Genomic DNA, 27,847 nt, shown 5'->3' with positions numbered 1-27,847 from the left:
GAAATGGTACTGAAATCCCTCAGGGGATACGATGTCATCATTCGGTGAATGTTCTTCATGTGAATGAAATAGGAATGATAATTATAACCAGTGATGAAATCAGGAAGAGAATAAAGAGTCATGGAGCAGAGAAGAAAGGGAGGAATAACAAAAGCATATCAATGATTGCAAAAGCAAGAGATGAACCAGACATCACGAGAAATACATAAATGATTAAGGGAGCCTCCTCAAGAACAAGAAAGGAATCGTAGATGCTCTAGGGAAAGAAGAAATTAATACACATCTCTACCTAACTACTCTTATATCTAATACAAGATACACAGTCATTAGCACGGACAAAGCCGCTCAGGTCTCACCACGAGGAGGTTGCTGTGTGGGAGACCCACAGAGAGATAGATGGAATCAAAAAGTTCCATCGATCTCCCTTTACAAAAATTAAAAAATTCAAACTTATGACTAGTAAGCCAAAGAGATGATTGAAAGACAAGTATAAGAAGTAGAAGTAGTAACTGGATTCCATTGTATCCAAAATTTAACAGTAATATATAGATAAAGCACAACACTTCACCCGGCAGGGGGCGGGGTACATAAAAAAGGAAGAACCAGAAAAGAGGGGCAACAGTAGAAATAAATTCAAAATTTGAGCAAGAACTCACCGGTTGTCCAAGATGACCACTGGTCATCTGCCAACTGACCACTGCCCAGTGGTCAGTGATATCCAAGGGTCTAAGGTGGTCCGAGGTCCATGGCCCAGGAGTCCCCCCAGGTCCCCAGGGAGGTCCTCACCCGCCGGAGGACCGGCGACGAGTGAGACACTCGTGCTCCTGCAGGGGTATTTATACTGTCTCGAGGAAGATGAGAAACCAATCAGAGAAGGTCTTCGGTTGATTAGAATTTCGAGACCGATCTAATGAACAATATTTGGCGAGAAATTGATATTTCTCATAAAATACTCACCCAAGCAACAATTTCTGGCACACATGTTGTTAATAACAATCACACACAGTGTGCATTTGTGTCTTCTTAGTTAACAAATATGAAAATTATTAACTTTTCGTATATTATTTATCGTTCGATTAATCTCGCAACTCTTGAAAACTTCTTAATATTTCTTTAACTAACAATTATAAATGTTAATAACTTGCATCAGTCACTGCTTGCGATTGTTATTAACCCTCGGACGACAAACGCTGGGTCAAAAGTGACCCTGAGACCGCTGGCTCTGTATATGAATGTAAAACAATCTACTGTCCGAGGGATAACAATTTTCTGGTCAATCGCTTCGAAGTTTCCAGCGGGTGTGAATCGTCCTGGCGATCCTCTGGAAGAACTTCCTGGATTATCATGGACTACCTTGGGTTACTCTCAACCACTCTGTCCACTAACAGCTTGACCGCTGATCAGATGTTTTTGGCTTACTAATTTAGATTTTAGACTTCAAGATTTTTGCGAATGAAGATCGATGGGCCCTCAATTTCGTCTATCTCCCCATGAGCCTCCGTGGTTCGTGTACTATCTACCTTTAAAGTTTTCGATCATTTTTCTTTACCACTTTTACTAAGCCATTCGTATTCTTTGCTGGAATTTCGTATTTCTTGGGTGTACCAAGGAATTCGAAGCATATCTTGATTAATATGACATAGATACAACTACTTCGGAATCAGTGAATGTTTCTTAGTACTTTTACGTAAAATTCCTTATTCCATTGAGTTTAGCCATAAAAAAATAACCATCTTATTTAGAATAAATATCACTCTGGTATATATTTTCTGCAACTACATATTTTTTGTAAATAGCATTTTCGCTTATTATTGAAATTATAGGTATAAATAAGCAGCATAGTTCAATGGGACACCTTATATATTGAGTGGTAAGTAGGAATATTTTCTCGTTTGCCTGCACTATCAGTGTGAGAAAAATACGTTTCCTACATCCACCGCTCAAAAATCGCAGAGGACGCTCGAAAACCAGTGGTTTCTCAAGCCGTCGGTATTCTAGAACGTGAGACACGGAAATCCATTGAATGTTCAGTCTATTCTGTATACTCGTCTGTGGTATGACTCGCATCATACCATAGAAGTATAATGAATAGACACAGAAATTTAAGAAAGTCAAGGCGCAGACCACAGACGAGTATGCAGGATAGACTGCACAAGCAATGTTTTTTTCTGTGCCACGCTTTTTGGGCGCTAAAGTAGTCTAAAGCCCCATTACCATTCTTATGTAACGCTCAACGTTAACGGCTACGCATGAAATAAGAGTGTAGCGCTACGAGCGGTAAGAATTTACATTATAATGCTAACGCGAAATTAAATACAGGGTATCCTGATAAATTAATAATACATTGATAAAGCATATGCAGAAAGTCAAATGATTGATGAAATTCTGATAAAACCTAAATTTTCTATTTTTCTAATTATTAAAGCTTTCTAATTAGCTTGAATTACTTAATACATTATTTTCAAACACGAATTTATATGAACTTTCTCCAAAAAATTATGTTCTTATTTAAAAAACCGACAACTTTTAGGACCAAAATTATTGATCCTTTAGTTCTGCTGCAAACTGCATTTATATTTATAGTTACTATCCTATGGCTATCGACAATTCACAGCCATTACCTTGGACAAAACCGATTACTCGAGTCTTATCACGCGAAGGTTGTTGCGATAGAAGACCCATTGAGAAAAAGATGGAATCAATGTTCCTTCGATCACCCTGTAAAAAAATCTTAAACTAACAAGCGAAATCCATACCTTTAGTTTGGTCCTTAAAGTAGCAAATTGTCGAGTTATCATTAGAGAAGTATTGGTTAAATTAGACTTTAGGGTTAATGCAACCATGAAACAGACGGGCGATGGTACAAGGCGTACCACCTTGAAGGCTGGTATGTCGGAGAGGCGAGCGGTACCACATATTTTATAAGCTAAAAACATGAATGAAAGGCAAGTGTAAGAAAATATTAGAAATATTAATTGAATTCCACAGAATATAGACCTAAACAATAATAAAGAGGAAAAACGTAACATTGGATTTGGGATACATAGAAAATAACGAAAACACAAAGGAAGGACAAGGTACATGCAAATCAGGCCAACAGAAAAAATAAAATCAAAATTTGAACAAAATCTACGGGTGGTGCAGGATGACCACTGGATATCTGCAACTGCCAACTGTCCAGGGGAGTCCAGGTATCTAGGGTGGTCCAGGACATAGGAGTCCCTCCAATGGATCGCCAGTGGCCAGGAGAGTTCGCACTTACCGGAGTGCGAACTTGAATATTTTCTCGATTGCTGGCATTACGAGTGTCAGTAATGAAAACAGTGCATTTCCTATTTATACTGCTTGAAAATAGTAGAAGGCGCTCAAAAACCAATGGATTTTCAAGAAGTCGGTATTTCAGAGCATGAAACACGAAAATCCATTAAAAGTCCGGTCTATCTTATATACTTGTCTGTGCTTGTATTTAATTTGCCTGTCTATCCCTATAATTTGTCGATGGAAATAGAAGCCTTCGCGGCTGTCTACTGACAGGAATAGCATTATTTATAACATATTTGTAACCACAAATTCCTATAAAAATCTGTGTATTTAACACAACACGAAAATAGGGTATACATCTGGTCCCCAACATGTCCATGAACGAAATGATGTCGCGCGTAATTTAAATATACAAATATGTCTTTCAAAACTTGGCAGAAATAGCAAAAATAAATTTTAATTTCTACTATAACGAGTAGTATTAAGTAATATTGCTTTCAACAGGCTGTTGGTAACGTTGGAACTAACGCGGAAATGATAATGGTGTTTTAAAACATTCAATAATAGCGACAGGAATATATATTAATATGTCTACTCTTATATCTATTTAGTTTATGGTGACACCTCGCGGCAACATTATTGGGGATGCGATATTTTCCGGTAAAGTAGTTTGGCAGTTCATCACAGTATCGAATGATTAAGAAGAACGTAAAAAAATGTAAAATCGTATTCTTTAGAACGTGATTCGATTGCGCCAATTTAATGGTTGTGCCGGTGTTTCGAGTGCGAATAATCTCTTAGTAAATCGTGTCCTTAATTGTGAATGTAAGCAACGTATATCGCAATAGGGCGCCCTGAACTGTATTAAAACATCGATCGGTGGCAGTGAAAGTGATGAAAGGCGACTAAATCCAAGTATTTTTTCACCATGTAGTCGACATGTTCTATTTGATGATCCTTTAGACTTATATCGGTTATCAATGCTCGCGTTATTCATGTACAAGGTTAAAGCGCGCTAATTCACAATTCTCATTTCTCCTTGTGGGCATTAATAAATGAAAATGAGTGGAGATATGTTTGAAGGAAAGGACTACCCTACCCAGTGGGCCTTAAATCCTTCTGCTTATCAAAACATGAGTAACGATCAAGGTAAATCGTGTAAGAAGTATTCTCATATTCCATATGTATCCATCATCGTGCAACTGTTAATCTTGACATGAAACTATTTATTATTGTTTAGTTGACTGGGCAGCACTAGCTCAGCAATGGATCAAAATGAAAGAAACTGTGGTACCTCCAGCACCACCTCCACCTACTATTAATCCTATATGTCATGGGACTGATAGTAGCGGAGAAGCTCCTATGGATATGGATACGAAAGATGATGATATACCACCAGCTCCACCTGCACCAACAATTAGTGGATCAGGTAACTGAAAAAAAAACTAAACCTCTAGAAGTTTTAATATAACACAAGGTATTTATAAAAAAATCCATTCATGAATGATACAATTCATATGGTTAAATCTAAAATATCATAATTTTAAACTTTCATTTATTCTATTAATGTGAATCTAATTTTGGTAATTCCAAAATTGACTCAAATTTTTGTAACAATATTCATTATAAAATAACAATAGAAATTAATTATAATATGCTTATAGTATCAATATGAATCTTCAGTTTGTTTATAGTCTTAATATAGGAAAGTACATAACTCGTGGTTATGAAATCACTAATTAATTATTATTACAAAATTACTTTTCGATTATCTTCTTTAATACCAGCTGAAGCTTGGAACCAATGGAATCAGTGGGGCCATTGGAATACTTCAGGTTCTGGTGCAGGTACTTGGGAATGGACCGGTGTTCCTCCCCCTGGTGTTTCTATAGGTCCTGATGGAAAACCTATGGGTATTCCTACAGTACCAGTTATTCCACCTGCTCCAACTATATCAACTACATCAGAATTTAGCGTACCACCTCCAGCAACACCATCGTTGTATTCTTATAATTCAGTACCACCAACACAACCTTATAGTCAGGTTAAAATTATATTTCTAATATAATATCAATCTATGTATCTCTACACCTCTTTATCTTGTTAATATGCTTAGATTCAACAATGAAAAGAAACTATGGATTAAGCTTCGTTGGACTAAGCATTAAATTTTATTTCATTCTGTTGACTAAATATTTATAAAATTTAGCAACTTATTTTTCTACTGTAATTTTAATTGTTTCAAATTTTTTTAAATTTGTTTTAAATAATTTGATTTTTCTTAAACCTTTCCACTAAATAAACTCTAACACAAAATATGGGTAGATTTGAAATTTACAGATAATTAGCATTTTACATTTAGGTAACTAATTATTGGTCTGGAGAACCACCAACTGCAATACCCCCACAACCACCTCCTTTCATGAAAGGAGTCAGACATGCAAACAGAACACCGCACATAAGGCCAATAGACAATGTTCGGTGTCGAGAAGACAGAGAAAAAACACCAGAAGAAGATACTACTACAACTATAGGTAAGTTCGAAATAGGTGTTCTAAAAATATGTGAAAGTGAAATGCCAAATTATTTCATACATAAAAAGTGTACTCGCAGTTATTTAATTATGAAGATTTAATCCATTTAAGTGATCATACTGACAAGTTTTCTACAAGTTTTCATGAAACAACAAAATCGCGATAAAAATGTTGATAAGGTGAGAATATTTTTACTTTAGACGCTGCAAAACGTAGACAGTTACCAGCGTGGATTAGGGAGGGTTTAGAAAAGATGGAAAAGGAAAAGCAGAAAGCTGTTGAAAGGGAAAGACAAGAGATATTGAGGAAACAAGAGTTAGAAGCCCGTAAGCAAGCTGAGGATGAAGCTCGGGCAGTTCTGAATCCTTCTAAAAGCAAATTTGTAGGTGCCTCAATAAACTCATTAATTTACGTTACTTCGTAAATAAAGTTGCTCAAACGTTCACGCAAAACATGATTGCCAAATTCTTTGTTGCTCTTTGGGAACGCAGGATTCCGATTCCGAAAAGGAAACAGAACAAGAACCTGATGAAGGAGTACGTACTCAGCCAGTGAGTGAGAAAAACTTTGAACGTACACCAGATATTCTTCTACGACCACGGAAATCGCGATTTCGAGATGCAGATTCGCCGGATGCTCATACGCATACCGACAGGAGTCCAACTACTCCTAACGCTAGTTTGAGCACACCCAAACGAACGAGAGAAGAAGTTCTGCAAGATGTGGTGAGCATTGCTACAGTGTGGTCATCTGACGATTGCATTACATCGAGATTACAACAAAAGTTTTGTTAAGCAGATGTTGAAAGTACGGAGATCGCTTACAGAAATTCTTTTGGAAGTAACGAACGAAGAAATCAGTTCTATATGCAGAGAGGTTTGGAGCCGCGCACGTGCCAAAGGTACCCCAGATACACACGATACAACTAACAAATTGATATATTTCATACTTTCGCTCACCAGTGCACAGAATCTGATTCACACGAGTCTCGTGCAGTGTTGCGGTGAATTTTATTTGCCCATTTCTGTAATATATATAAGCATTTTAATATTAAAAAGAGATTGTTCAATTCATAGAGTTACTTATTCGATAATTTCAGGATATCCTACTTTATGTTCCAGGATTTATACATGTAGCTTAAGTGATGCTCTTTTGTCTAATAGAATCACAAAACCACATTGTCCAATTCATTCACAATTTAAACAGATTTTTTTTTATTAGTAGTTACGAATATTACATTTTAATACGACTCATTTAAAAATCTATCAATGATTTGTATTCGTTCGATAAATAAATTGTTCGTGAAAAAAGAGAAAGAGTGGTGAAAAATTATATAATAATACTCGATGTAACTAGCGTGATAAGAATTCGAGTGTAAGAAAACTTGTACATCGAGTTCTCGATCAATTGGCACCAAATTTAAATCTGTGATTTGTACAAAAACGAACAAACAAATCATGTGTTCGAAGTATAAAAATGGTCTTAATGTTTAATTCAACATATCTTATTTTTAATTTTAACTTAGAACAATTTCACTTCATTTCCAATAATATGTAAGATACACGCAATAGATATCAAAAAGTAATAATAAGTTTATTACTGTATCTATATCATACTAATTCGAGCCACCTTATAGTCGTACATAATATTATTAATGTAATATACTACTAACATATCTAAAGCAGTTTCAGTTTTATATTTCTAAGGGCATACTATTAAAAATTTCTTAAGGTATATAAGGAATGAAGGCAGGATCGACTCTCCTTGTGCGATATCGGTGATGAATCAGTACCATTTAATTTTGGGGGGTACCCTGATGATAGCTTTTAGCCATTTGGTACTAAATGCGTGTGTATTGTAAGTCCCTGCAGGAGAGACCCCCGTCGCATCCCTCAACAACATGGCCCCTCTTGCTCAGATCACTCGGAAGCTTGGTAAGTCCCTATGCCTTTACAATCATGAACGCACGGTCATCCTAGGAAACCGGTCGTGTGTACAATGCCAGTCGCTCGTAAAATGCATCCATTACCGTGCTCTCTGTAGCCATGCTCGCTTATAAGTTATCGTGAAACGTGAAGATGTCTTTCAGGACATTTTTCGATCATAGCAGCAGCATATTTAGAGTGGTCGAGCGTATGTTTTTACTTTGAGCAAAAGAAAAAGCATGCTACGAGTAAGCATAATAAACTATTTGTTTCGTGTAGGTCTGGGCATCTATGGCGACAGCAACAGCGAATCTGAGGAGGAGCAGAATGAGCACGTCCAATCTCAGAACAATGATAGTGACGAAGAGCTGATAGTACGTTTCTTAAGATCCACTTGCTGGGTATAAAGGAAAGGGAGAATGACAAATGTAATATGTGTAATCGTTACAGGAAACGTTGAAACGGCGGCAACAAGCATTCAAAAAGACGGAGGAGGAGATTGAGGCGCGTCTGGCAGAGGAAGATGAGAAGGAAGAACAACGTTACGAAGAGCATTATAATAAACAACAGGAAAATCATACTGGTAATACAAGCTGCAAAGATTCAGGTATGTTTCGATGTATAATAAAACCTATAGCCGTGTAATTACATCATTAAGCGTAACTCCGTAACATCACTACTTTAGTTGATGAAAAAGAAACGGTAAATAATCAAAGAGAAGCGTCTGAAACTTTATCGAGCGGCGGACAAAGTCCACAGCAACAAATCGTGCCGCCTGATATGGCAAAGACCGATACTCCGTCGGGGTCAGCCGATTCCGAATCTAGCAGTTCCGAGTCCACGAGCTCTGACTCGAGTCGTAACTCGTTGAAGAAGAAAAGATCGAGCAAAGTTCGTGAGCGTGATTATCGAAAGAGGAAATCAAAAAGTAGAAGTAAATCGAGAGGGAGAAAGTCGTCTCGGTCTCGTTCTTCCGAGCGTGGTCGGAAACGCAAGTCCAGGTCTAGATCGATAAAGTCTTCACGTAAAGAGTATCGTTCAAGGTCTTCAAGCAATTATAGGTCCAGCAAGAAGCACAGATCGAGATCGAGAAATCGAAAGCGACGAAGATCCCGCTCCAGAAGCTGTCGTAGATCTAGATCCGTCTCGGCAACAAGGAAATGGTCACGATCGCGTTCCAGGGGAAAGAGGAAGTCCCGTTCTCACTCGAGGGACAGAAGACGTAGTCGATCCTATTCCACCAGACGCAGCAAGTCACGTGCTAGGGACAAACGAAGGACACGATCCCGTTCGAGGGGCAGAGATAGATCTCGATCCCGTTCAAAGGAACGAAAACGTTCCGGCTCTTACATTTCCAGGAGCAAGAGGAGGACTCGATCGAGATCTAGGGATCATAGAAAATCGCGATCGAGATCAAGACAGTCGAGCCACCGGGATGGTAAGAAATCGTCTCATCGGTACAGGAATTGAACCTGACCAACTTCTAGCCAAGGTTGTATATACATATTCATAATATAACTTTTCGAGATATTAATACAGGAAAGGAAAAAACGAGAGATACCTTTTGTTCTCCATAGATAGACGTATATACATAAATACCAGAAGCGAAGGTTTTCATTGTGATTGTCTATTCAAATTTTCCACGTGTGTGTGTGTGTGCGCGCGCGCGCGCGCGCGCGCAACGATGTCGGGTCGATTAATAGGTCACTTCCTGTCCAATTCAGGCTCGTTGGAAGAATAACTTCTGTACTTGTAAAATAGTGTCCAGACAATTTTGTAATTATTTCAATAGAACATCAGATTTCTACCCCCTAGTGTTACTTTGCGTGTGTGATCTTATTTTTTCCCTTTTCTCCGTTTAAACAATTCCTACTCCATTTACGAACGATCAAATATATTTGTGTTATTGAACCATTTTTTGTTTATACTTTCCTGTTATTCTCTGATATAATTATTTTATAACACTGTATTTATCCGTTTTATATAAAACAATATTAATTTGAATTTCTCGTAAAAATCATACATTGATAGCTTCCGGAAATAAGTGTCTATCATCTGTTGTTAAGTTACTCGAAATCTCGAAAACTCAATTTCTGTTGTAAATAAATGAACAATAAATGAAGCACAAGATACAAATAAATTTACATTACATTCGAATATGTTGGGTCTAGACACATATACATGGCAACATTCATGTTTCGGCTTTGTTCTATCAGAGGTTTAGGAACCATTTTAAGTCTACCCTTTACACGTACGTCGAAGTAAAATAATTACAACTTATTTGAAATCGTGAACAGTTCATTGCATGTCGAAAAATTAACCCGTTTCAGGTTATTACATGTATCAGAATATATTCGACATTTTACGATCAATTATTTCAATGTATTGTAAGTACAGACCTTACACATGCATTGCTATAATAAGTGTAATAAGTAAAATTTTTAACTGAAATAAATAAAAAAAATATACTGAAACGTGATAGACTGAAATACATCCACCTAGCATGATTATTTTCACGAAGGTAAGCTTTTGATTTGTTTAAAAACATTTGTATTGTATAAAAGAAATATTCAACGTTCGTATCCCGTTCTTTTGTTTATGTTCTATACAAACAGAATTGAACAGTAAAACATGTCCAACCTATTGTATTATCATAATTTATTTCATATAAACATTTGATACAGTTTTAAAATTTCATTTGTAGAGCTTAGCTTTAATAGTAGTGTTAATAGTAATTAGATTCTATAGAATATATTGGAGATAAATGGATGGAGTGATCAAGGATCAAAGTTTGGTTTGGCATGATATTGTTAACTGTCACTTTGATACATTTTGAATGTATAAAAGAACATCTACAGAACAGAGGAATATTTTCCCCTTTTTCGCGCGTAATCAGAATATTGAATTAAATTTACAAACAATGAGGTACAGGTATCTGCAAAATATTTTTTTAAGTTTTGTTTCTGTGCTTGAGCAATGTTTGTTGAGTTGATTATGTAAATCGATCTTATTTGAAGAGTGTCTGAGTAATTTAGATAATAAGAATGATACTTTAGTAATGGTTATGTTAATTTTATATTAAGACTTTCTTTATAAACATTTTATTTTGTGATATTTCTTATATTTGTTTACTTTTACCTTTTTAAAATTTGTTTGTTTTCAGTTGTATTCTTAATCCTCTTTCACTGACCAAAGTTGTGTTAATTTCTAATGAAGTTTATCCCTCATTTTTTAATAAATATGAGTCACTCAGATACAAATCTGACTAGTTTTGTACTAAAGTAAATTTGTAATAGTTAATAAATTAAAATAAATAAACATTTTCCTATTTCTATAAAGATACTTAAAAGTTAGAAAAGTTAGATACTGTTTAATAAACACCTGTAAAAAGAGAACATTAACAGAGACTCCAATAAACCACTTTTAAATTTAATAAATGTGTTGTTTTTTCTTCTCAATTTTCTTGATATATGAATTAATTGTATGGATGATTTTATTAATAATATAATTAGTATTATGTAAAGATAACAAAGAATCTTTAAATTCCTATGAAGTTTAACAGCCTTTAACAATTAAAGTTACATTTAGAAGGTATCTAAATTTATAGTGTTATTAGTAATAGGAACAAATATCATTATCTTTTTGTAATATTTTTTAGTATTTTCTGTACAAAGTATTTTTTGTCAGTGAAAGCATTAAGAATATTTCCGTACCAATATTATGCACCAAATCAAAGTACCTTTACTCACAATGTTCTTCAAAAAAGTATCAGCAAAGAGGATAATACTATTCAATACCATTTTATCTTAACTTTATTTCAATGTTTGCTTATTATGCTTGATACGTGCAATAGTAAATTTCCACTTATTGTTATATTTATAAGAAATCAACAAAGATTGGTCTCAAGTCTGATAGTCCTTTAAATTGAGGCAGGCACTCTATGATATTTGTTATTAATAAACATCCATTGCCCCAAATTGTAAAATAGGAAATATATAATATAGTGTTATCATTTTTTAATAATTTCGTCTGATAGAGTCATTATTGAATTGCATGTCACCTGCAGATACCAGTTACTATAAAATAAGGTACATATTTTGATCTATGTGAATAACTATGGAGAGTCTATACTGACTAATCTTATCTATAATCATTAAAAGATACCTTACTTTAAATATACAGTAAATATACATATATGCTTAAACTGTTATAATATTCTCACCACTGTAATCGAACAACAAGGGCTGGTCAATCATCAAGCCTCAAACCACAACTACAATAAAGCTGCACTGATATGTTTTTAATAAATTTAGAATTATGTGGTTTAAGAATCGAAGAATGATTAAAAAAATACAATTACTCTCGTGAACATATTTATAAATAAATGTGTACAATGGAGAAGTAATTTAGCAAGTAAGATTGTCTGCAAGGATGGCTTGTGAGTAAGAACATTGTTACAATTTAAGCATAGTGGATATCATTAATTCGCTTTATGTATGGACTAGACTCAATTACTTATAATAGTAGATTTTTATACGATATTGCAAAGAAACGTAGTTTTAAGCTATTACGGTCGAAGGTTATGAATTTACAATGTGAATTATCGAGACCTGTTACCGACATTGCTCTTTATCTTATGTCCCATAAACCTTTAGTTGATCTTTTTTATTAATGTAATATAATTACGTAAAATAGAAATGGTAAAGTATGAAAAATGCCAAATTATTTACCTCCTTCCTAACTTGGTCCGATGATTTTCTTTTACTGATCCACGTAGTACTGTTTAGCACGATATATTCGGGGATTCCCTGATGGATGTATAACCTAAATAGAACCATGTCGGCAACAAACTTCGACACGTCTATCGCAAAGCCGATTGGATGTTTACAAATAATCATAGCAAAATAGTTTCGTATATTGTATAACACTACAACAAGATGAAGTAGGTAAAGTACAGAATAATCGTAGTTTGAAGGTCAAAAAGACGTGTGGATCCTAAAGAGACGTCGCTCGTAGCCTTAGAAATCATTACCATACTATTCGTAAGATTTAAAACATTCCTACTAGCAAATGATACAATATATATAGATCTTTATATATATTGTATATATATTTCTATATATAAATATATATATATTTCTATCTATATATATCAAGGTTGCAATAGAATAAAGAACAACACCGCATCATTCTCGTTTTCTTTTCCATTCTGATATGTATACTGCAACGTAACGCAACATAAAATTACGTTTCTCTTCATCCCCTTGGAGATTTGAAGCATTGAAATCACACTCCTTCCCTTTTTAACACAAAAAATTGGAACCTTACCACAAAGTTTGATCATTCTTTTTTCTTCCAGACTTTCCCTTCCCCTTCCCCTTTCTTCCAGTTCTTTTCGTAGTCCCCCAAGCACGGATGTTAACGTTCAAGAAATGAGAATACGTTCTTTAAAAATTATGGAAGGCTCGTCTAGCTTCGCTAAACGTCGATTACACGTGCACATAAATAGCGCATATAAATTAATTAAGTACAAAAATTGCAAACTTACTACTTAACGAAAGAAATGTTCGCAAAACGGTTCGAGCCAAATCGAGAGTCCCCGATCGTTTTCGTCTTGGCCAGAACACATTAACTGTATTCCTTTTGTTTTCGATCACCTAACGCATATCACAGAATCCATATGTACCTCTTTAAAAAAATTATTATACGAACGCAATGATGCTGTTAACCCTTTGCGTTCCTTCTTCAAGTTCCGCTCCATAACATGTTCTATATTTCATCTTAATTTAAAATTCCTGCAAATTATCACCGGGCAATAAAAATATATTGTAATATCAAGAAAAATATACGTTCCTCTCTTATTGATAAAAGTAGACCGCAAAGGGTTAAGGAAGAAAGAAGAAAGCGACGATAGTACGTACAGCATGATCACAAAATATAGTCAGCGATCTAACTAAAACTAAAGTCAGTGTGTTGCGTTTTTCGAGGCGATTAGTTTTGTGCTACCTCGATGGGATCACGTTTCCCTTTGTTTCCTAAATTGAAAATTCTGATTAAAAATTCATTAGCGAATTTCTACCCCTCAATATTACTGCCTTCAAGCGAAACTTTCCATGACGAACGTAAACGATAGTCTTTTTCTCTCGCGATCCTCTTTCATACTTGATCGGTCGATCCGTTGGAAAATGGTATACCTATGGGATCACGGCAGCATCCCATAATGATCACCTTTCAGGTTTCGCGATCGACGAGCAAGAAGAAACTTGAAACCTCACGTCATCCGGAGAACTTTCATGCGCAATTTGACAATACGGACGAACCAACGTAGTCAGATCACATACATACATACGTTCGTAGTATCGTCGGGCATTTAATTGTAATGAGTACGTTATGTTACAACACTATGCGCGAGAATAGTCTTTTGTTAACAGTTTAACCGATATTATCTGTATGATACAGTCACACGCTTTGTGATCCGCTTCGATGGAGCTATCTCTTGAGAGATACCTGCGAACATTACAAAAGAAAATAACATTTTAATAGCTATCCTCTAGGAAGAATCTAGCTTTTATATATTGATATCGAATTTTTATGTTCAATCAATTTTTCATTGAGAGTTATATCCCATATCCTTAAAATACGTGCTTATTTGAGAATGGGCATAACTATCGCGAGTTGCTCTCGAGAGTGACATTTACCGTAAAATGCTCGTAAAATTCTCGGAGAACGAGCAGAAAGATGTACTGCAAGTGGATTATCACTTGCGGCAACTATCAGCTATAAAATGGATGCAGAAATATGACCCTCTAAAGAAATTAAAGATCTAATTTCATTTTATGAAGTAAAAGAATATTTATAGAACACGAACACAAAGAACGAGGGCTATAAAAATTCTGAAAAAAAAACGAATATTTTAAACAGAACTATCAAAAAATTTCATTATAATTCTCAAGAAATTTGGAGAAAATCGCATTATTTAAGAAGCTTTTTTAAACAATTTCTTTAAAGAAAATTAAAAAAGTTTTTCTTTAGTATTGTTACATTTTTTAACACATTGCCGACCAATTGGAGAGATTTCTCCATCAAAATGTTGTTAAGATACTCCAGATATCCTAACAGTTGAATAAAATTAGGTAGAAGAAAGATGGACTATAGTAAATGAAACTCTCTTACATAGACACAAAATTTAAGAATAATTTCGAGACAACTATCACAAGAAACTCTCAAATGGATACCTTAGGAGTTCTGTGTAGTTTGTCTTTAGTATTCACTCTGAATTTAATGAAATTAATAAAAAAGTATGTGAATAGAGTCACCTTGATCACGAAAACGGAGCGATGCTGAGAAGAGACTATTGGTTGAGCAAGGTGTTAGTCACCTCAGAGATGGACAGCAGAGGACTCCCGGCGTCCGGTTTGGAATCTGTGGGACAGTTGGGCCCATTCCCCCCGCTGATGATCCCACCGCGTGCTGATGTTGGGGGTGGTGGTGCGGAGGGTGGTACAAGACGTTGCTGTTGCTGGTGTTGTCCGGGGCGATGCCCATGCCGACTCCCGTCCCCGTTCCCACAGCTGACGGGGGCGTGCTGCAACCGAAAGTACGTTCACCCGTTATCGCAACCCCTTTCCACTTTCTTACCTCTACAGAAATTTGGTCTTCGGCCTAACTCGCTAATTATACAAGAGACGTACATTTTTTCCAAATAAATGTGCACTGACATGAGTTAAAGAATAATAAGAAAAATACTATAAGATCACTAAAACAATACTGTTTGAGAAAAAGAAAATTCAAAAACAAATGAATAAAACCTTCAAATTTGAAAATAAATATCACTTCCAAAATTCAAAACGTGGACATGCAACATGTATATAATTGATCAACAGTGTTATTCGATTGCGAAACGTATTTGTGCAGCATGCATGCCCAATAGTCAGAAATGTAAATATGGTCTTGAAAAGTCTTCCACATTTGCAAGTATTAACTTCCTCTTGTGTTTAAGGTACACGCATTAATCTTCTTTCTTTACTTATTTAACCCCTTTAGAAATCAGAGACTTTAATATTGAAAGAATTTCTAAACAGAATCAAGTAGACTACAATATTTAAATATCTTATTGTTAGAATGGTCAAGAACTTAGACCTGACTCGAACTCAGTTCCTTCCATGGAAGAATTATTCTAAATCTGTGAGGCAGCAGTGACACTCACTGGGGCGCGTGCCTTGGTGGTGCGGGGTGGTGATGGTGGTAGGGATAGTACTGGTAGTGGTGGTGTTGCACTCCTTGCCATACCTCGGAGCCCGCTTCCCCGTGGCCATGGCCAGGATGTGAGTGCGCGTATCCGATAGTGCTTGCCGCTGCAGCTGCAGCTGCAGCGGCGGCTGCCGCCGCGGCTTGATACTGTGATGTGGTCACCGGATACTGCTGATGCTGCTGCTGTTGTTGTTGCTGTTGTTGTTGCGCCTGCTGATGATGTTGGTGTGGCTGTGCTTTGGTTCTAGGTGAACTGGGGGCAGTCGTTTGTTGTTCGCTGGGCGACGTCTGCCTCCATTTGCATTCCCCATTCATGGAGTTCATCTCTGCTAAAGACTTCAAAGGATCGCCAGCAGTAGCATTAGTAGAATGGGTAGAGGAATGAGTCGAATGCGGCGTCGGTGGACTGTAACTTCCATTATTCCTTGGAGGAGTACGGGATGGTGGCGCTCCCCACATGAGAACAGTCTGCCGCGGCGCTTCATTCCCGTAAACTTCAGGTTTCACGTCTTCTATCTTGGGGGTGAGCACACCATTTGTTGGTCCCGTCACGGGCGAACTTCCAGCTGAGTTGCTGGACGAAGCTCCACCTTCCAGGGAGTGTCTGCTGCCAGCGCGGGCGATATTGATGTCAGCCGCCGCGGTATGCATCGTTGATGCACTTGCAACTGGACTGGCTGCATAAGGAGAACCACTGACACTACTGGGGTGCCTTGTTTCCACGTAGCTGTATTTGGGCGATTCGCCTAATTGTTGGCAGTATAGCTTCTCCTCTGTTTTGCTGGTTAGCTGGTGCGTCTCATACGTGGGTAGAGAAACATCTATGAAGCCATTGTACGCAGTGCTTGTATGGTACTCTGGATAGTACGAACCCAGAGGTCTGTATTGGAATAAGTTTTCCGTAGCTGCGGTGAGGTATCTGAAAGTATAAAGAATTTGCAGCTATTAGCATTCATCATTAGCTGACAGAGATGGAAACTGAAACAGACTCGTATTAATTCAAGAAATAAATATTCAAATATCTAAACGTCATCACAAGACAATCACCTATTGTCTAATGCAGTTGCAGGGTAAAGAGTCTGATGATAATTGCCCGTGTGACCAATGTATGTAGTTAACGAAGGATCTGTGCTAGCTGCAACTGCAGTGGGTGCATACGGTGTCGGGTACATGGTGTTCAGATTGCTGTACGCCGCTGCAACTGCAGCCGCGGCGCTGGTATCAGCCGCGAGGTAATCTACGGATGCAACTGTAGGCGTGACGGGCGGTGAAACCGACGATTGTGCAGAAAGTTTGGTACGTTTGTTCCGACAGGTCGACAGGAAGTCTCTCAATTGCGTCTTGTACCGCCTGTTCACTCGCTGTGACGTTGGTTGTGTTGGAAGCGTCGGCGTCATCACGGAACCTGTCAAACTGTCGCTGTCCGAGAAGTAACTGTTGGTTAGTCCAGCATCTAAGTAGCTCACTTTGAAATCCATCGTTCGTTTGCCAAGGAGGTCCCTACCTTCCTCCTCCCTGCAATGATCATTGTTATATTGATATATCGACATGTGCCTAATAAATTAATACTTTCAAAACGAAGGAGGTGTAATACTAACATGAGGGGTCTATGTGTGCTGATAACAAAGTCAGGCTTCGAATTTTTGTAGACTAATCTGGAACTGGTTTGCAACCACTGCCACTCACCGTCCTTCTTCTGAAATCTGTATGCTATCATACCGGAGGCCCCAGTTTTTAATACTGAAATCAGATTAAAAGATTAAGTGGAGGATACTGGCATGAGAAAATTAATGATATGTGGAAATAGTCTTACGTTCTTGGTGAGCACTTGCGACATACGCCAAATCGTCGTAATGGACTAGATCATAGCCACCAAGATTCGCAAGCTCCACATCTGAGTATCCCAGAAGCATCTTTCCTCTTTGATCCATAGACACGAGTGCAAGATCCAATTTATGTTTGCTCTTAAACATCACATCTTTTTGAGGAACTTCTAAGAGAGACGGTGGTCCAAATGGTGTACAAAGGGCAAATAGAGCCAACGGTGGCTCCTCCGTTTTTCTGTTTTGGCCATGTAAGATCTTAACTCGTCCTCTGATATCCAGGCGCTGAAAGAAGGAAAAATTCAAACAATAAAGCCTAAAACGGAGGTTAAACACATTTATAAGTCTCAGAGCTGTCATGGGTATGAAAGTGAAAGATTTGGAAAAACATGATAAAACCTATCTCTGAACCTGTCTTATTGGCGGTACTTGATGCAGTGTCGTTCATCGTTCACGAAAACAGACATAAATCAAAGTCTGAGCAAAACCAAGTGGAGTCTTTGGAGCAGTGAGCCGCGACACGGCAAAACACTAATTATCTTATGGCAAACAGCCAGCAAATACAGTGGTATATGAACAAAGACAGTCGAGAGACTATAAAGGGCAACGACGAGCAAAGGGGGCCCGCAATCTGACTGGTCCACGGGTGACCATGCAAAAAGGTCGCCGCTCTGACATTTATGAAAATGAAACTGTAATCGTAAAAGCTTTAAGGACACCCGCTTCAGCCGGCACCCTACTCGCCAGAAGTGTCCTCCGTTTTTATCGAAATCCAAGCGAGATCTTCCTCGACACCTAACTTCGTCAATTCTGAATGTGTTTCTTCCCCTTGTCTCGCGCTCGTTCCAAACAAAGTTAATAGCACAGTGAACTTGGATATTACGGCGAATGAAGGGAGATTAAATATTACAAGAATTCTACCTATCGCAAAAAAATACAAACACGCGTGGTTTAATGCAACTTCCGTCAATAGACGGTCTCCGTAATCCAGTTCGTCAAATGCCAAAGAAAAACGCAGTAATTACGGCTAGATGGGGTTGAACCACCCCTTATCCCCCACAATTAAGTTCCATTATCGCAGGTCGCGGGGTTAAATGTAGCTCTGAATAGCAATTATGAAAATTTGATGCCGTAAAAATCGGATCGATAACTCACGGCGGCGTATCGTGCGACGCTCGATTGAGCGCTTACGAGAGCGGGGTGGAGAATGAGGAAACCAGGGCGGGTTTCAAAGGATACCAAACGCACGGAAGACAGCAGCACGGAAACTTCCTCCGCGGGTCAAAGTATCATCCTCGGTCGCGTGACCGTTTAGATGTGTATGTGTGAAGATTTCGATGAATGAACGAGAGACACGTTGCGTACTCGTGGAATGTGCATGGAACTGCGACGAGGCATGCAAGATAGGAGCTTCTCGAGACTCAATATCGATTCGGTTTTTGGCGGGAGAAAGACGAGTAGGCTTATAGAAGGTTTGACTCTGAACTTTACAATCCCTAGCTAATATGGTGGGATCACAGTATTTATATTAAGTCAACGTTTAGTTTTTGATATGGAAAATATTAAAAATTATGAATTTTTTATATATAGATATAGCAGTTAACTTACATCAATCCCTCTTTAAAGGAAATTCAAATTTTATTTATAGACCAAGCTACGTGATAAGTAATAAGCTATGTGAAGTACCATGAATACATTTTTCTAAACTGCTATAAAACACAAAAATATTTAAAGATAAAATAATTAGCCCAAACAGCTAACTCTAAAGGAACAAAACTAATTTACACATCAAATCTATTATTAATGGTTATTTAGAATGAAATCACAGTGATCATACTATATTATGTTGTAACACTGACACCAAACCAGTTGAGGGTTCAGACGCTGATTTCCTGTAAGAATCTTTTTGCTTAGAAAGAAGAATTCCCTGCTGTCTATCTACCTGTTTTTTTGAAACATCCTATATGTTCACGACTTGCTCGCGGCACACAGGTAAATGGTTTCTTCTTTTTGCGAGTGCTAGGGCAGGTCGAAGAGGACCACGTAGGTAGGACAAACAAGAAGAAGCAGAGGAAGAAGAAGATTCAAGGTGCGACTGGAAAAAAGCAATTACTCGGGAGAAAAGGAAACAGAGGCGGCGGTGCGGAGGACCCGTCTCTTCTCTCTTTTCCTTTACGACAGTGAAATTATTAATTACTGTTTTGTATGCCGCGCTTCGCTACTCCGAGCGTGAAGAAGTCCTCGCGCGAGCGATGCATCGCGCTCGTGCTCGTGTTGCTCTTCTTCCTTGGTCGTTGCCAAACAGCCGGTAGGCCTTGTATTGCGATTATTTAACTCAAGTATCTGTCGGGTGCATTTGCATACACCCTCGGTTTCTGCCGTGTTTCGGCGTTTAATTGATCGCGAGGATCGAGGTGTGTTGAGGTTCATCTGTATCCTCGACACGATGAGTTCGCTCGAAATTGGTGTTTATTTTATGGAAGACTGGATCAACTTAAATAGGTACGGGTATTTGGAAAACGAACGTGGTTAATGAAACTTAATTACGGAGAAAAGAAAATTTATATATTTATTGTATAAATTTTTACTTAACTGTTCGTGTATATTGCATGGAACTTAATAAATAATAAATATCAACTAAGAGTCGATTCACTAACTAGTAATAAAATCCTATATTTCATACTGAAAAATTGTAAAATAACATGGAAACCAAACTTACCAAGAAACCAGATGTATTGTCCAATAGACATCGGAAACGAACGGTGAAACTTCGTTCAAGAAGGTGACTATGTTGAGGTGATAGGGCGTCATGCAAAGGTAAGTTAGCATTTTCTGCTGGTAAAAAGGAATTCCACATTAACTGTCTTTGTAATTCTTCTCGGTCTTCGCTATGCACCAATTCGTAGACACTTTGATGGACGATGTCGGACTGAAACATAAAATGGAAGATACTCAGTCACGGATACATATAAATATTTGTAATATTGACAAATTTTTAGTGCTAATATAGTAATGTTTTATAAAATATAGGTTATATAGTTATTTAATTGTAGAACTAGAATTCTGCGGATTGCACAAAAATTTTTCCCCAGGGTCAACAAGAAAGCAGAGTGGCGCAGTGGAAGCGTGCTGGGCCCATAACCCAGAGGTCCGTGGATCGAAACCACGCTCTGCTAAAGATGAGACATCATTTCTATTTTTTATTTTTTTTACTCCAATTTCTTTAAATTAAAAGTATTAAACAAATTCCTTCAAAATTTTCTGAACATTTAGCAATTATATTCGTTAATTATAGATTTCAGAAGCTTCCATTGTTATAGGGATGTAAGAGGGGTTGTTAAGATACATTTATCAACATATGAGATAAATCTCGACCTAAAATGAAGATAAAAATATATTACAGCTATTTATATTTTTAATATTGTGTGACTACTCATTGGAAACATATTTCTTTTATTATAATCAGAAAAAAATTAATAAAAAAAAATAATTCACTTAGCAGAGCGTGGTTTCGATCCACGGACCTCTGGGTTATGGGCCCAGCACGCTTCCACTGCGCCACTCTGCTTTCTTGGAAAATGTTGGAAAATTATTTTGCAGCTAGTTCCATTGCAAATAATTTATTTTTTATGTATTTAATCGCATAGTAAATTATAATTTACATCAAATTATCAAAAATATATAAATCAAACATATTGTAATGTTTTAAATTTTTGTCCAGAACATTATAATATTTTCTTTAAATTAATTTATATGTACCTAATTTATATGAGTGTATCTGCAGTTGCAGGGGGTACTGTATTTAATACTGTTTCTACAAGATCAATAACGGTGTGAATAGATGTTATATTCTTATTCAAAACTTAGTGATTTATTAATAATTATATTAATCTAAAAGTTAATAACTCTGTTTGATGTTATTGATTTTTCTTCTCTTTACTTGCTCCTTATAATACCTTTGGAAGAATACTATTTCACAACAGCAGAGTGGCGCAGTGGAAGCGTGCTGGGCCCATAACCCAGAGGTCCGTGGATCGAAACCACGCTCTGCTAAAACTAAGGAAAGTTTCTTTTTTCTCTTTTTTTTTACATAATTTCATAATATGAATTTTGATTAATACATTTGATACATAAAAAAGTTTTTTTAAATTTATTTAGCTATTATTTTTCGCAAAATTTCTATATTACTTGACCTTCTATTGTATGACTAGTCATTTCATTAGAATGTTGTTTTATCAAATCTTAATTGAAGTTTACAAGATACAATTTGTATTTTTAGCTAAAACGCAACTGAATTGAAAGAAGTTTATCTTTAAAAAGTAAGAATTTAATACATCCATCTGCAGAATATGTATAATCGAGTTAAGAATTTAAGTTTGGAAAATGCATATTACTATAAAACATTATCCAAATAAAAATTTATCAAATTTTCGCACACTCATGCTAAAGCTTAGACTATTTATATAATTCAAATTCAAATTCAAAGCTATTCAATCCTACTTTTCAATGCTATTATGCTGTTACTTGCATATCTGAGTAGCCATACAAGTTGTATTCAAATATTCTTATTATTCCAATAGCATAACATATACTATAAATTAAACTCTCAGAGTTCGCTATTTAGTTCAGAATCTTATTATCACTTAAGAAATAAAATGTATTATATTAGTATTTGAGTACTTAAATATTCAGCTATGTAATATCTGAACTAGTAACAATATTCGAATATCATTGGAACTATATTCGTCACCTAACTGAAATACTGAAGTATTCGAATACAGAACAATTCGAGAAGTCCCAGCCCCAATCCATACACCCAAATAATTAAAAATATTTCCACCCCAAAAACCATTCAGAACACGTATTCAATCAAAACACCCTAACTCTCCGCACAACGATCCTTCAGCGACCCGCACCCCCGAATGCACCATACCAGACAGTTCGAACTGCCCTGAAGGAGGGTTAGCCTCGGCGGAGGAGGGCAAGGGACGACCAGAGGCAGCGGCATTATTTCAGGAAATATCTGATCGGTCGTGACGTCGCGACGGCGACATAGGCGCGCATACGGCACATGTAGCTACACGTGTCCGACGCACTTTATCGCGCATAATTAATCCGGCCTAGCAGCGACGGACGATGAGCCCGTGTGCACGAGAAACCCATAGTTTCCTCGTTCCTTGGTTCAAGAAAAACGAACAGAGGGAGGCCAGCCACATCTCTTTCTCCGTCTGGAGAACGGTGCTGGTACGCGTATGACTCTCAATCGGATAATCGGCTCACAACGCAGCCCCCCTCTGCCTCTCCTTGTCGCGAAGCAGACTAGAAAATAGATCGAATTAACAGACCAAGTTGCTCCGTGGCTACGGTTGTCCGGCCTTCGACGCCTGGAATAATGCAATAAATCAGCCGGTGAAAATGATACGGTCGCTCACCGCTGAAACGTGTACGTTCTCGCAGCAGAAATAGGAAGACAGAGATTTCACGGTGCTGTAGGAAGCTGTGAGCAGGGGTGTGTTAAGTATTATCTGTGAAAAAGGGAGACATAATTAGAGGAGGAAGATACTTTTTCTCCAAGAGGATCGCTAATGTTAACGTTTACTTTGCTAGAAAGTAGCAAATTATTGCAGTTATGGTACCACATTCCTTAAAGCAAAAATTTGTACTTAAAAAGGGGGATGAATGTTTAGGAACTTAGAGTACTTAAGATTTACCGAGAGAAGTAAAAAATATTTAAAAAGTATAGGTTCTGGAACCAATTCTTCTGACAAAACACACAAAACCTTATTTTTACATTTGTTAGAGACTTTTCATACGTCTTTCTTCCATTTAAATATAGAACTTACGACTGTGGATCATACATCGACTTATGTTATCAAATATCTGTTTCTGCAGTTTCTACTCGTCATCGTAATTTCCGTCATTAATTGTCGCTGACGAGTAGATTAAAATCTTCAAATGCTTCCTTAAAATAGAATTCAAACTATCCAATTTAAGTGATCAAGGAGGCCATTTGAACTACAAGTTTGCATCTATCACGTAATCTTTTTTGGTGTTTGTATATTAGCAATAATTTCGTGTTGTCATACAACCTTGAACTAATGTATCTATCTACATCTAAATCAATTCTTCTGTTTATATTCAATGTGCTGTAATGAGATTCATTCACGAGATCAAACAGTCGTAAATGCTAAAAGTTGATTTTCCATCAAATCTATTCTGATTAGACGCTTTTTACTCCTTTCGGCTAGCTTAAGTATAACATATGCTACAAGTTCCAAAATTCTAAATCCACATACAGTAGTAGCTATTGTATATTACCATTTTCTGAAATTCAGCTTAATTCTTCCAGACCAATTCCAAAATAATCTGCTTCCCAGTGTACGCAACCCATATCTAAAGATTTTACCCCAGACACAATCGACCAAAAAGTATCTTGCGTTCTAAAGCAACTAGTAATCTAGTAGCATAAACCAAGAAACATAACCCGTGATCAGTTCTACGTTTTCCTTCGAGGGATGCGATTGCTCGAATTGATTCATCTACGTCAGAGCGCAAGGTATTTTTCGACCGACTCTACATAAGCCCCACTGGTTGCATAATTTTCGCAATGCAACTCGTGGAAGAGCACGTCGAATTGTCGCGATAGGCCATTAGCTGGTCATAGTCGTCCAAGCATGGCTAACCGGGAATAATATAATAAATCACGCGATAGAAGGGAACGGTGGCTTTCGAAGTACGTTGCATTTCCGATAGGCGGAACAGCGTAGCTGCACGTAGTTTGCACCTTCTCGTACTGTCCGCGTTCGTGTCGGCGGGGCAGGGATCTCACGACTTCCATGTTACTCACACCATCCCTAGGCTGTAGCGATATTGCTGAGACGGTAATGGCAAAATCTCCGAGGCTGAAAATTATTGACCCGAGAATTTCGTTGTTCCCCCCGGAATTACAGTGGTTCGCGGAAACACCGGCCGATTTAGCGCGAAACCTTGGTGTTTTTCGAGCGAATTATAGTCGCCCGATAGCTGCGAGGTGCTGCACGGAATTTCGGGGTCTTGTCCAAATTACCCAGATTTATGTGTCCGCGAGCTCGATGCTTGACGTAAAATTTGAAATTGGACAGTTGACGACGAATTATGGAGATTCTTGGGTCAAGATCAGGTTGATTCACCGCGAAACTGTATCCTTAAGGAATTACGAACATTTGAGAATTCGTGATTTTGGAACTTTGTGGGAGTCACGATCTCTGGTATACCCTGGACGTAATAGTGCGTTACGGTTAACAGATTTCAATCAAACCGTACGTTCTTTCCAGTATCGGAATACAACTCCGCTTCCTACTGTACTGAGCAAGTTCAGGACAGTCAAAAAATAAGAAGGTACAGGACATGAAGGAACACAGATCCCCCTGTCCTCTCTACGGGTGCAGAAATGCTCGACGCCCATAAAACTCGATCTCTCAATAAATATATGAACGCAGCGAGTCGCAGGCATATCGAGGAAGGCTCAGCGTCTCGCTGAAGCCCTTTCCTCCATGGGGTCCGATGAATTCAAGTCTCGGGGTACCGGGTTTCCCTGAGCCGGTCTAGTCGCAACCCCGCTGCGCATTTCGTTTGCTCTAATTTTAATTAAAGGGTTATACACACGATTTCCGTGGTAATCGAGCAGCCGGAGCTGGCCCCCATACTTCATTGGGACACAGTGGACGTGTAATTGCTCTGCGTTGCCCTTTATTCCGCCCCGCCAACATGGCTCGGCCAATTTTATTCCCGTCTGCGGCCGGTCCGCGTATATCAAGCCACGGGAACGGGCGTACGTGTAATTTTCATTAATACGTGATTTATTCCGGCGACGCGTGATTTATGGAATTATATCGACGCCTCCTCGTTGCCTGCCAACGCCATTTGCGAGTTCCGTCGTGTCTTCTGACGACACTTTGACATTTGCTTTTGTCAGCCTTCCTCTTGGAGTTCGTCTCTCCTGTGGTCGTATTTTTAGTTACAGGAAGTGGAAAGTAGTTTAATTCTTTCAGGACAGCGTCTATGTACTATGTAGTTTCTAATTTTTTGTACAGTGTTACCAATTGCATGTAACATAAACCATTTTATAGGTCTGCTTAAGATGCTCCAGTAATTTTTCTAAATTTTTCACATCTCCTATAGATGTATTACTAAAGATGTATTACCAGATATATAGTATTAAAACCAAGAACATTTCAAGATTCAATAATACACTTCTTTTTTTACGTAAAATTATAATTACGTATATTAAGATTATGTAAATGTTGATAAGTGTTAAGATTTATTTACTATAAGTTAATTCTTTAGTGTCAGTCAACAGAAACCATTATAGTACCAGTACTATCAACGAAATCTTTTAAAATAATTTTTCAATAATTGTTAAATGCGTACGTACTATTTACCATTAACTTTAAAAACATAAGGTTTCTATTACTGAATGTAATTTTTGTTTCCAGACATACAGTGCCTCTGTACTTAAAAATGTACTATCTTTGAAGCATTAAATAAACAAGTTGATGTGATCATAGTACATCTTGTCTTTCACAGTTTAAATTCTTTTAAATAAGCTTGTCCTGTAGGACGGAAAAGTTTGTCTCTGAGCAATTCCCAACAGAAATTCTGTAAACGTATTTCCTGAGGGTGACAACTTTTCCGAGTTTTCGTACTTTCCCCTTTCTTTTCGTTATTGCCTGAAGAAGCTACTTCGGTCGAAAGCTATCTTCGACAATGCAACGTTAGCCCAAGATGTTGCTGTTCTGCGAAGCGAATTCGTTGACCCCACCCTGGCCTTATTCTCTTTTATTTTCCCCCCGCGGTTCGTTCACATTTATTTTTCCCCTGAAACTCTGCGGCCAGTTACCAGCGACGGGCGGTTTGCCGGTAAGGTCCGGGTAACGTTTGTTACCATTGCTCGTTTAAATAATCTCGAAACATGCATCCGCGGAACGGAGCGGCCAAGTCGTGGATGGCTTTACGATCGGCCCTCGTCGTTAATTAAGAGCTTGTAATTATTTAGTGGAGACGCTAGCGCACCCCCGCCGGCATCGAAGCGGTCCCGCTCCCTTGGCAGACTTGATTTACATTCCTGCGAAGAATGCGAAAGGCCTCGCCTTCCTTTGCTCTATTTTCTTTTTTTTTTTTTCCTCCCCCCTTTCTCGTCTCTGTCCTGTCTGCTCGTCCCGTTCCTTTGCCTTCCTTCATCTGATCCCTTTTCTGCTGAATAATGATGACGAAACTGATGTCACTACGAAAGCGAAATTCCTGGCAGGGATTCGAGTTTTTAAGACAACTTGCAGGGAATTAGAGTGGGCTAATTCCTTGAAAAGTTTCGGAGAACTTGCAAGTGAACTTAACCCTTCCAAGACAGAGTATTTTCTTTTGCAGAAGCAGTGGGCAAACGGAATCACTAGAAAGTGATATAATGCATTATGCATTTGATGATGACTGTACAACGTGTGGCGCTTATAGTTGAGGAGCTAATTATTGTACAAGAGACCCAATTGAGAAAATTGGTAGGTTTCATGGTAATTCTATAAAGGATGTTAAATCACTCATCGCGATGGTAGCATTAGAGAAGATAACGTTACAATGTCGGAAATTTGCTGTAATTCTCATAGTATTTAAAATTTGAATAGCTCACAACGTCAATTACTGTACTCGATTATTTCTATATTATTTGTTTTTCGTTTCCAGTTCCTGAAAGTGTGTTTATATTAGGTAACTTTTGATCAAGCTGAAGTGAATCAAAATTGTCCATGTAAACATAAATTCAATTAATTGTAAGTTACAACGATCTGTAAGTTCAACTGAAAATAGTCCAATTGTCTATGTTTGGTTGAACGGCTTAATCAGCCGACCAAAAGTTGCCTAACGTAAACATAGCTTAAGGCAATTAAACCGAAGAATGGCTTATTTAGAAATTTCTTGAAATTTTGATGCTGTGTTAATATGTGTCATTTATGCCTGGTTAAAATTTCAAGGAAAATCTGAAAATCGAGATATTCGCCTTCAAAGTTTCAACTTTTAGTATGCAATT

The 27,847-nt window shown here is 37.6% G+C and overlaps 2 protein-coding genes and 3 non-coding genes across 6 annotated transcripts in view; 3 read left to right on the top strand and 2 right to left on the bottom strand.

Annotated features, from left to right (window-relative positions):
* The first annotated feature begins 3,921 nt into the window (after positions 1-3,921).
* Positions 3,922-10,194, top strand: LOC143177066 (uncharacterized). Of its 2 annotated transcripts, none has more exons than XM_076374835.1 (11): positions 3,922-4,410; positions 4,502-4,690; positions 5,049-5,305; positions 5,624-5,795; positions 5,996-6,177; positions 6,287-6,520; positions 6,594-6,696; positions 7,667-7,729; positions 8,000-8,094; positions 8,171-8,327; positions 8,406-10,194. In XM_076374835.1, the coding sequence occupies exons 1-11, from the start codon at positions 4,317-4,319 to the stop codon at positions 9,188-9,190; spliced, it is 2,331 nt and encodes a 776-aa protein (XP_076230950.1). In that variant the 5' UTR covers positions 3,922-4,316; the 3' UTR covers positions 9,191-10,194. The 2 variants fall into 2 exon arrangements, with proteins under 2 accessions (XP_076230950.1, XP_076230949.1); XM_076374834.1 differs by having other exon boundaries at positions 7,658-7,729.
* A 4,900-nt stretch (positions 10,195-15,094) lies between these two features.
* The window catches only part of Ss (aryl hydrocarbon receptor spineless), a 138,266-nt gene continuing 125,513 nt past the window's right edge, over positions 15,095-27,847 (bottom strand). The window contains exons 5-10 of the mRNA XM_076393721.1: positions 20,513-20,722; positions 17,784-18,078; positions 17,569-17,710; positions 17,018-17,485; positions 15,927-16,889; positions 15,095-15,305 (exon numbers count right to left, since the gene is read on the bottom strand). Of these exons, the coding sequence (XP_076249836.1) occupies positions 15,095-15,305; positions 15,927-16,889; positions 17,018-17,485; positions 17,569-17,710; positions 17,784-18,078; positions 20,513-20,722 (2,289 nt within the window). The remainder of the gene's footprint in view (positions 15,306-15,926; positions 16,890-17,017; positions 17,486-17,568; positions 17,711-17,783; positions 18,079-20,512; positions 20,723-27,847) is intronic.
* Trnam-cau (transfer RNA methionine (anticodon CAU)) lies at positions 20,898-20,969 on the top strand. The gene has a single exon. It is a non-coding gene; the product is annotated as a tRNA-Met (tRNA).
* Trnam-cau (transfer RNA methionine (anticodon CAU)) lies at positions 21,290-21,361 on the bottom strand. Its single transcript has one exon. It is a non-coding gene; the product is annotated as a tRNA-Met (tRNA).
* Positions 21,775-21,846, top strand: Trnam-cau (transfer RNA methionine (anticodon CAU)). The gene has a single exon. It is a non-coding gene; the product is annotated as a tRNA-Met (tRNA).

The sequence above is a fragment of the Calliopsis andreniformis genome, chromosome 3 (assembly GCF_051401765.1).
Source record: "Calliopsis andreniformis isolate RMS-2024a chromosome 3, iyCalAndr_principal, whole genome shotgun sequence".
Classification (NCBI taxonomy): domain Eukaryota; kingdom Metazoa; phylum Arthropoda; class Insecta; order Hymenoptera; family Andrenidae; genus Calliopsis; species Calliopsis andreniformis.
The sequence above is the reverse complement of the archived record's forward strand: the minus strand, read 5'-3'. Positions and strand labels throughout refer to the sequence as shown.

Excerpts from the sequence above, each read along its gene's own strand:
- LOC143177066 (XM_076374834.1), top strand. The coding sequence starts at position 4,317 with ATGAAAATGAGTGGAGATATGTTTGAAGGAAAGGACTACCCTACCCAG. Across the intron at positions 4,691-5,048 it reads ACCAACAATTAGTGGATCAG|CTGAAGCTTGGAACCAATGG; the intron begins GTAACTGAAAAA and ends CTTTAATACCAG. Across the intron at positions 8,095-8,170 it reads ATAGTGACGAAGAGCTGATA|GAAACGTTGAAACGGCGGCA; the intron begins GTACGTTTCTTA and ends TAATCGTTACAG.